Source organism: Physeter macrocephalus, chromosome 2, assembly GCF_002837175.3.
Source record: "Physeter macrocephalus isolate SW-GA chromosome 2, ASM283717v5, whole genome shotgun sequence".
Lineage (NCBI taxonomy): Eukaryota > Metazoa > Chordata > Mammalia > Artiodactyla > Physeteridae > Physeter > Physeter macrocephalus.
Genome location: NC_041215.1, coordinates 117,718,591 through 117,728,942, shown reverse-complemented (window position 1 = coordinate 117,728,942; position 10,352 = coordinate 117,718,591). Strand labels below are relative to the sequence as shown.

Here is a 10,352-nt window from a genome sequence, read left to right as displayed (position 1 = left end):
AAGTCCTCTTGCCCAATCCTGGCGGGCGACCAGCATCTCTTTTGTTCGAGGAGAACCCACAGCCCCCCTGACGTCACCCGGAGCCCGGGCCAATCCGCGCGCGGTCGGCGGCGGCGGCGGCGGCGAGAGGAGGGTGGGCGGAGTCCAGCCGGTCCCTCCTCCCCAGCGCCCAGGGCCTCGCGGGGGGGCGGGAAGGGACAGTCCCATATAAGCCCCGGCCCTCGGGGCTCGGCCGCCCGCGCCGGCTGCGCTTTGCAGGGGAGGAGAGCGAGCCCTAGGCGCGAGCGGGGGAGGGGGGATCTGCAGCCACAACTTCTTTCGTCCTCTCCTTCCCCTGTGTACCTCCACCCTTCCCTTGCCCCATCCTCCAGCCCTTACCTTCTTGGCGGCACTGAAGGGGACCCCGCCCGCAGGTTGCGAAGGGACCCAAACTTGGTGGCAAGTTGCCTCACCGTCTGAAGATGCTCGGGGGTCCGGGGCCCCGGCTGCTGCTGCTGACCGTCCTGTCCCTGGGGACAGCCGTGCCCTCCACTGGAGTCTCGAAGAGCAAGAGGCAGGCTCAGCAGATCATTCAGCCCCAGGCCCCGCTGACTGTCAGCCAAAGCAAGCGTGAGTACTGACCGCGGGCTGAAACAGGCTGTTGCAGGGATGGGACCCGTAAAGCCAACCGAAGTTGTGGCTGAAGTTTTGCGCGCGCGCGCGTGTGTGGAGCGTGTGCACTCCTTAATGAGCGAAACCGGCTGGGGAAGCAAAAGGCTTGCTTTGAGCAGGCTGGTTCTGAGGGCCTAGGATAAGATAATGCCTTGGAGGACAGGGGCTCTGCGAGGTCCCGCAGTGCTCTTACCACCTCAGGTCTGACTCCTGTGAATTCATCAAAACTTGCTTTTAAAGAGAAAATGATGTATGCCTTTCAACTTTCCATTTGGGATTACTGTGGGGTTAAACGTTTTCAGAATGGGGGTGAGGAGACGGTAGCTAAATAATTGTGTTGTTCCTACTTTGAATGAGATCTTACTGGTTCAGATTGCTTTGGAGGCCCTCAGGATGCTTCTCCAAGAAGGGAGATCAGAAATCCTCTTCCAGTTTTTCAGACACACCCTCCCTTTTCCTTGGCTAAAGGAAACTGCTGAACGTTGCCCTTCTTGACTTATTACCCCCAAAGAACACTGAAATTCCTTGCACGTTTTAAAATGTAGTTCCCAGTTATGTGCTTTTCAAAACGTTTCCACGCCTTTGATGCAGACCCCTGGCCAGATGGAAATGACATCATTGTATAACATTTAACTAAGTCAAAAGAAAAACAAAAGGAATAACCAAATATCTATGTGTGCAAATTTGCGGTTAACTCTTTAGATATCTAGTCGCTTTTAATTCTCCTGATGCTCTGACGGTTAACTTTTTCCCCTGCATTTGTTTCTGAGGCTCATCAGTTTAGTGGTGCAAGAAAATTCCATCATTTGGAAGAAGGAAGGATGCAAATTTAATGACTTTTTCCTTTAATTCTTTATAGCTGGTTGTTATGACAATGGGAAACACTATCAGATAAACCAACAATGGGAGCGCACCTACCTGGGCAGTGCCTTGGTCTGTACCTGTTATGGAGGGAGCCGGGGCTTTAACTGCGAGAGCAAGCCTGAACGTAAGTTGGGGGGGGAGCCTGCATTGTACTTAATATCTTCTCAGAGATGGAGAAGTAGTGCCTGTTAATTAAAGTTAGCATTAGTAATAACATTACATTCACCATTTCCCCAATAGAATTATTTGTCATTTCCTCGTGAAAAATGTTTAATAATTGCTTATATTTGCTTTTCACATGTTCTTTTTACCTTTAAAACAAAAGAACAAATGTATCCCAAAGTAGTTCCCAGAGTCTTCTTTTGGGGTTTTACTTTCCCAAAGCCTTTAATGAAAAAAAAAAAAAAAAAAATGAAAAATGTTGTGTGTTCCTGCTTCCTCCAAAAAAGAAATGATTATAATATTTTAATTTATTAGAAAGTAATTTCAAATCTTAAACTGTAAAATTATGGGACAGAAAGCACTATTGGGCAGTACATTGTAAAGCGATTTGTCCCCTGCAGTTCAACATAAAATCACTAACCACTTCAAAGTTCTCCTTCCTTTATGACCCTTGATATATTTCTTGTAAATTATGGCAACTCCTACAGAGAAGCACTGATGAGGCTGAAATGCACGTAGTAGGATTAATAACTGACAGTGCCTGGGGAGGGGCGGGAGGAGGGGCTCTTCGGATTGTTTATTTTTATGTGGACCTTGGTTTGACTTTCTGAGCCAGAGAGGTGAATCCAAAGCCCTTCCTTCACGATCTAGCCGGTCCTAAGGTCGTACGTTACGGCTTTTTCCTAAGGGCCTGAGAATCCTTTCCAATGGCTATTCATTTCCAGAAAATTAGAGAACTTGTCAAAGATTGAAACCTGAGGCTTTATTAGAGCCTAGGGTAAAATCGAGATCTCCCACGTCAATTTTTTTAAAACTTTCCGTTTGCCCTTTGCTACTCATAGAATGGAAAAGTGAGTTTTCCTTTGGGTGGGAGTAGTGAAAGAGAAAAGCTTTTACATATGTGAGGCTCACGTGGACTTTCCTTCTCCCCTCAGCTGAAGAGACTTGCTTTGACAAGTACACCGGGAACACTTACCGGGTGGGCGACACTTACGAGCGCCCTAAAGACTCCATGATCTGGGACTGCACCTGCATTGGGGCTGGGCGAGGGAGAATAAGCTGCACCATTGCAAGTAAGAATGGCCTTCTGTCAAGTGATGCTAAAATAGCACGATATGAATTTTTCCATTACCATCACTGTCACTTTCTGTTATCCATGACTGGATATTCCTAATTTGGGGATTACCCCAGGTGACCAGGCAGTCTTCTGTGGCCACCCGACTGGTTCCTGTGCTTCTGGAAGATGGCTCTGAGCATAGGTGGAGTCAGTGTTTAGTCTGTGTGCATTTATGAGCGTGTGTGTATGTGTGTGTGTACACACACGTACGTACATAACATAACCACATGGATTTCGTGTGTGTGTGTGTGTGTGTGTGTGTGTGTGTACACATGTACGTACATAACATAACCACGTGGATTTCTTGGGTTCCATTCCATTCTTAGAGGAGTTGCCCGTTTTATATTATCTGGGCATCTTCAAGCCAGACTGACCATGTGGTGATCTGCAGTGATTGGGAAGATGGTCACGAAGAGTGAATTAACCATTGTGTGGTCTGCTCCTCTTGTTTGCAATGCCCAGACCTCTTTGATCTCACAGAAACAGTCTGGTTTCTTTGTAACCAATAGTTTATGCCCGGGAAGCAGATCTCTCTATTCCCAGGAATAATATGGAATGATTAGCCTGATAGTGTTTCCAAGGTACTCTGGGATCTGGACTGACTCTCATCAATTCTAGTTTAGCTAAGTCAAACTTTCCAGTATGATTCATTGGGTTACCAATAGATTCTATTAACAGAGCATTTAGTTTTCTTTAATGCATCGTGGTATAAGTCACTTGATGGCTCTGTGTCCAAAAGACAAATCAGTCTCTTGTGGATAAGTGCAGTCAGCCTTTCCCATATTTAATGTTAGGCTTTATCCAAGTGTACTGGTAAATCTTAAGAGTCAGTGTCCCATAGTGTTTACAGCCTAGTGGACAGTTTAACCTTTGCATGTGCCCTTGTGTTTAATAGCCTAGAAAAGTACCCAGATTTACACACTTGCTATATATACATCTATTTCTTTCCATCAAAATGACATTTCTAGGGTGAAATACAGACTCTCCGCATCCTGAAAGCTGGAATGCTAGGCCTGATGTGGCTTTTTTCATTGAATTAGTCTCAGGCTCAGCCCGCTGTGTATGTGTAGAGGCCATGCCTGGAAACCTTTCTTTTCTGCTTTAGAACCCAATTTCCTGTGATCTCTCTGGGGAACCAGGATTTATGTCTCCTTTCTTTGCCATTCAAATTTTCTCTGTGGTTTCCCATTGTGCTTAAACAAGACATTTAATTGAATGACCCAAAGTGACCAGACCTGTTAACTTTTCCCCTGTCTCTGATGGGAAATCTGTTCTCTTACTTTGGCTAACCTAAGTGCCTATCCTGGTTGGAACATGAGACTTTTTGTTCTTAAAAATATTTTCTGTACCAGTCTCTCTAACATTGGCTTTTTATCTTGAACAGACCGCTGCCATGAAGGGGGTCAGTCCTACAAGATTGGTGACACCTGGAGGAGACCACACGAGACTGGTGGTTACATGTTGGAGTGTGTGTGTCTCGGTAACGGGAAAGGAGAATGGACCTGCAAACCCATAGGTATGTGACTCCTGGGGATGAATGAAGGGTGGGGATATGCACAGTTAAAATATTGAGTTGAGGACTTCCCTGGTGGCGCAGCGGTTGCGCGTCCGCCTGCCGATGCAGGGGAACCGGGTTCGCGCCCCGGTCTGGGAGGATCCCACATGCCGCGGAGCGGCTGGGCCCGTGAGCCATGGCCGCTGAGCCTGCGCGTCCGGAGCCTGTGCTCCGCAACGGGCGAGGCCACAGCAGAGGGAGGCCCGCATACCACAAAAAAAAAAAAAAAAAAAAAAAAAAAAATATTGAGTTGAGCCAAAATCTACTTGGACAAGATGTATGAATTCCAATAAAAAAGATAACAAACTGAGAATTCTATTTCAAATAATGAAATGTTATTAATCCATAGTCTTCTTAAAGGAATCAGATCAAAAAGTACCAACCACGTGTAGAAGTCTTAATTTTGTTTCAAAAACACAAGATAGAGTTGAAAGATTTAGGAAGAAATCATTTGTTTTCTCTAAGATCTGATTTCAGATTTCTCCTTGGTCAAGATGACAGTTATTTAAAAGAAAAAAAAAAATGACCCTTTTGACATATTTCTTTATTGGAACGCACTGGACCCAAACACGATATGGTGTGTGCTCTGTCATCCCGTTGGTCATTTTTTGTCAAAATAAAAATTGCTGAGTTTCTTTTGGTGTCAATCCTCAGCCGAACTCTATTGATACAAATCTAAAAGTTTTTGACTATAAATTTTATTCTGATGGTTCTCTAATTCAAAGGCTTTTATTTTTCTTTGCGTTGTCTCTGTTTTTACAGCAATCCAAATTTTAAATAGCTTTCTTGTCATTTTATTTAGGCATTAATAATTGGTCTTTCATAATTAAGATTGGAATTTTGCATATTTACTCTCCCTCTGGATACATACATAGATCTTTTTCACTCAAAATACTGGTGTGAATAATGGTACTAGCGGAAAATATACAGTCCATGTACTTATTAGGAGAACAGAATTTCTGCCTGCCAACTTGGCTCGAGCTTTCTTTCGCTTTGGTTACACTATGTGCTTAGTTACAGGGCGTGCCTTTCTTTTTGAACAGAGTACCACTTAAAAAAATGTGGCTGGATTTTTGCTTACACAGTACAATTTAAATTACAGGGAGACTGCACAATTCAAAATAACCCCTTTTTTTCTGTTTTTCTTTCAAATTTCCCTACAGCTGAGAAATGTTTTGATCACGCTGCTGGGACTTCCTACGTTGTCGGGGAGACCTGGGAAAAGCCTTATCAAGGCTGGATGATGGTGGATTGTACTTGTCTGGGAGAAGGCAGTGGACGCATCACCTGTACCTCCAGAAGTATGTTTTAGATCTTTATGTTAAAGATGAGACCAGGCATTGTGTTCTGGATTCCTAGAGAGAATTGTCATGTGACGTCACTTAGAACACATCCGTTCCACCAACGTGGTAATGTTTGGATGTCAAGAAAAATTCCATAAGCAACTTATTTTCCTTCTTCAAAGAAGACTAAATTTTTTAAAAAAAAACAAAACTTAGTTCAATAAGGTCTTAGGTTATCAGCTACTGAGAAAAAACCTTAACATGCATTTAAATGCCAAATGTGTTGTAGACCTGAAGATTAGTTGCAAATGTTTCATCTAAAGTATCACAGATATTTTCTAAGTAGCAAAGAAATCGTTAAAATAACATGCAAATGCATCTTGGGGCATGTGGGTGCTCTTGACATAGGAAGGAGCTAAAGCTCTAAAGTTTTTGGTTTCCTTCTATGTTTGAAATTTAAACAAGGCATATTCATTGACAAAATTGATGAAAATAAAAAGTACTTACCCCATAGGTTAAAATTATGTGTTTATTCTAGGGTTAAGGACGGTGTCTCTTTAGGTTTACTAGTGCTGTGAAGAAGCTACCCTCTGGTATCTCTACTGCTCTAAGATTGCCCTGGGGCCTTACTTGTTGCCTTAGGGGTTCAAGGCTCCTTTTTTGAAATTTCAAACCAATAGTGATTATAGAGTTTGCTGAAGCAAAACAGCCATTAACTATCGATGTTATAAATAAATTTAAAATCAAATCTAAATAATTTTGAACATATTTTATTTATCTAGCTTAAAGTACTTAACCATCTTAACATGTTCATCATCCAAATTTGAATTCTTTGCAAGCAAAACATAATCTCTCCTGAAAAGTGATAACAGTTCTAACCAAATCATTCCCAGAAGCTTCCAGTTCATTAAATCTTTTGCATTTAAAATTTTATTATGATTCTCAGACTTCCAACACCTTGGAGGCAATGTTTTAGCTTAAGACAAATTAGATGTTTGACTTAAATTCTTATCTATTATTTAAAACTCTTCTAATAGCAAATTGGGAAAAGTTTCTCAAAGAAAAGTCATTTATTCCATGAAATTGTGTAAGTCCCTACTTTATACAAGATGGTATAGGGATGCAAAAATGAATTGGACATTAACCCAGCTTTCAAAGAGCACTTAGTAAGTAGGTCAGGGTGATGAGAAAGGCTTATACATATTCACATTCTACAAAGCACAATATTAAGGACTTCAAGACAAATAGTGAAATAGTGCAATGGAAGTTCAGGGGAAGACAACACTTTTAGCTGGCGATTTGGGGAAAAGTGTAACCAGCAATGATATCTTTATTCAGACTTCTGCTGTGGTGGGAGATCAATGTGGGTGTGTATTTGTGTGAACTTACATTAACTAACTATTTTTTCTCTAACCCAGTGCAATGATTTTCTGATTCACAAATAAATCAAATCCTCTCTACTCACATTGTAGCATATGGGCAAAGCTGGATTATAACTGAAACAATCTATTTGCCAGATAATTGAACACATAGATGGATAATAATTTAGTTACAAATTATCATTTTATATTAATAATCCCACTTTTCCATCAGAGAGTTAACACCAAGCAATTCAAAAGAGGCCATTTTGTTAGTGATGTTAAAAGGATGTGTGTTTGTGGAGGTGGGGTGGGACCAGGGGAGAGAATATTTTAGTTGGTAGAAGAAGTTGGTAGTCCCCTGAATTGTTTTACATAACAAATGAAGAAAGAGATGCTGCTATCTTTTAATTGCTCCTTTGGGGCAGTTGGGGGAGACCCTTTGAGACCTACCTGAGAGAGTCCCCTGTGGAAAGGCAGGCTGTATACAATAATGACTATGAGAAAGCCCGGAGAGCCTGAGAAGGAAAGGGAGGGGAGTCTAGAAAGCCACAGGATGAATTTGGTCAAATGAACAATGTGAAAACAAGGTAATGAATGAAAGATTTGACTTTTACCAAATTTAATGAGTCGAATGAATGAATGAAGATTTAATGAATGAAAAAAATTGTTTTGGCAGACGGAGAAGTGGAACTAGACTAAATCATACAGCTCCCTTCACACTGTTTCAAATGCAATCCCATCTTTCAGAAGTTAGCACCCGTGGCACCACAGCTGAATATAAACGTATCATCCAAAAACAGCTCCCCAAGCTTGAAACAACTCTTTTTTTTAAAAAAAAATTTTTATTGGCGTACGGTTGACTTACACAACGTTGTGTTACTTTCAGGTATACAGCAAAGTAACATACATATACATATATCCACTCTTTTTCAGATTCTTTCCCCATATAGGTTATTACAGAATATTGAATAGAGTTCCCTGTGCTATACGGTAGGTCATTATTAGAAACAACTCTATTCTTATTTTAGGTTTGCACTGAGCACTTGCCAAAGCTCGACCTGATTTACATGTTTCAATGCTTCCTTTCTGACACAGACAGGTGCAACGATCAGGACACTAGGACATCCTATAGAATTGGGGATACCTGGCGCAAGAAGGACAATCGGGGGAACCTGCTCCAGTGCATCTGCACCGGCAACGGCCGTGGCGAGTGGAAGTGTGAGAGGCACACGACCCTGCAGACCACGTCTGCCGGTGAGGCTCAGGGCCAGTGGGACCCAAATGGGGGCGCCTTGCATAAAGCATTTCTGCAAATCCATCTTTCCCTTGACATGCCATTGAAGGATGATTTGCAGTGTTTTGGCTAGTAAGCTGAGTTCATTTGCAGACTGTTAGTTGTTAAAAGTTTGTTTAATGTCAAGTGTTAAACTTAAATAAAAATGAAATGAAAATGGATCCTAGGGGGAAAAAATCAGTTTTAGCCCCAAGAGGTAAAACTGATGTCTAAGAAAATGCTAACCTACATGATTTATACATAAAGGTATAGATAGATAAATATATAGAGATCTATAGTTGTATACGCATATGGATACACACATATACATACACATTTATATGTATTGTGAATATCTAAAGTGCATTTTAATGGAAATGCGAGATTTTTGATGAGTTACATGATCACTTGATTCTTCTGCTAGGAAAAGGGGAAAAGTACATTTGTTCTTTTTCAGAATGGAATATATCTCCTTGTCCTGACATCCTGCTTTTTTTCCGTAGCAGACACAATCCTTGATGTGTGGTTTCCATGCTCCAGCAAACTTTGTTGCATTCCATAAAATAATGCACAATCATTTTTTCCATGTCTTAGCATTCACAATTTGAGAAAATCAGAGGGGGCGTAGAGATGGGAAGGAATGACACAATATCTAAGCATTTTTTTAATAAAAGAAGTTTTAATTATTTCTAGTACAAGAACAAGATCTTTGCATTGTAGCTTGTTTTGTAAGAATTTAAAGAAAGAAATAAGGCAATCAAGAGTGTGTACTTCTTTATTATTCTTGCTCTGTTTTGATCAAGTTTTCACTACACAGTGTGCTAGCATTGTTGTTTAGTCTTTTATCAATTGGTCATCTAGCTAAAACTATTCATTACTTGTTTGGATTGTTTTCCTTTTGATGAGTTTTCATCTTGCTGTGAGCACTTATGAAGGTGAACAAGATTAGATTTGATAATATCTTTGAGTTATTTGATTATTTTCAGTAAGATTGCTGCTAACAAAAAAAAAGAAACAATTAGAAATCTCAGTCTACGGAAGTCGTTTAAATTCAAAGGGTAGTTGGGGTTAAATGTGGTAAGCATTCAATAATTGTTATCTATTTTTATTAATATTACTAATATTATACTGAAATGGCTCCATTGTTCAAAAATGTTTGAACAACATCGGGCTAAATCAAATGGAACCTTCTACAGGATCTTAATGCTCCTTTGCACTGTGACTCTGCCAGGTGGGGTGTATGAGTACAGATGCCATGTTCCCCCAACATGTGTGACTCTGGGACTGTGGTCTGTGAAGTATTTGGGTTCTAGTGTTTAGCTTACGGAGACGCTGAATTCAGTCTATCAGTCATTCTAGCTTCAGTTCTGATTCCACTCTTCCTTGGGCCTTGCCCTCGGGAGAACAAATTTCTATAAGTTTAAAGAAAAGATCAACATATTCTGTTGTCTTACTCTGAAAGGAAAGCAGTATTAAGAGAATTGATTGGTTTTAGAAAACACCACAGCAGAATTCCCGACTAATCCTGGGGAGAAACAAACCGTGGAAGGAGGGGCAGCGAATAGAGACTCCAGTATGGCTGCCTGGGGCATCCTCTGAGGAGCTCAGAGTTACACAAATGGCAATAGGTCCGCTGCAGAGGGGTAGGGGCTTCTCAAAACAGTATCAGGAAGAGAGATGCCCAGATATATTGGGCAAATGGGAGATGCTAAGAGAGGAAGGGTGAGACAGACCATTCCAGGCCAAGGGAAAAGCATGAGGACAGTGCAGGGTACAGAAGGAAATGATGAGCAGCTCAGTGAGGCAAGAGATAGAGCAAGGACGGAAGTGGTCAGAAGCGAGCTGAAAGCAGGTTAGGTGTGGAGGATTGTGAAGGCGTGAACTTTGAGCTCGCTGGAGTGAGCAAGGAGTTTTTGAAGGTATCTGCTCTGTTGAGTGGCAGAATAAAGTTGGTGATTTAGAAATATACTCTCGGTAGCTCCAGATAAGCTAGAAGATGGAAACCCCTGGGTAAACTCTTGTGGATTATTTCCTAGGCTGAGTGCAAAAGCTAATGCAGAAAGGGACGGGCGTTTCTTTCCAGTCC

At 41.5% G+C, this 10,352-nt stretch overlaps 1 protein-coding gene across 8 annotated transcripts in view; it reads left to right on the top strand.

Annotated features, from left to right (window-relative positions):
* Positions 1-269: 269 nt before the first annotated feature.
* The window catches only part of FN1 (fibronectin 1), a 69,042-nt gene continuing 58,959 nt past the window's right edge, over positions 270-10,352 (top strand). For 2 of the 8 annotated variants that reach the window (XM_007100866.2, XM_007100869.2), the window contains exons 1-6: positions 270-609; positions 1,511-1,639; positions 2,613-2,750; positions 4,179-4,310; positions 5,513-5,650; positions 8,089-8,247. In XM_007100866.2, coding sequence (XP_007100928.1) covers positions 462-609; positions 1,511-1,639; positions 2,613-2,750; positions 4,179-4,310; positions 5,513-5,650; positions 8,089-8,247 — 844 coding nt within the window. In that variant the 5' untranslated portion in view covers positions 270-461. The remainder of the gene's footprint in view (positions 610-1,510; positions 1,640-2,612; positions 2,751-4,178; positions 4,311-5,512; positions 5,651-8,088; positions 8,248-10,352) is intronic. The other 6 variants (XM_007100865.4, XM_007100864.4, XM_007100868.4 and 3 more) reach the window with 3 other exon arrangements.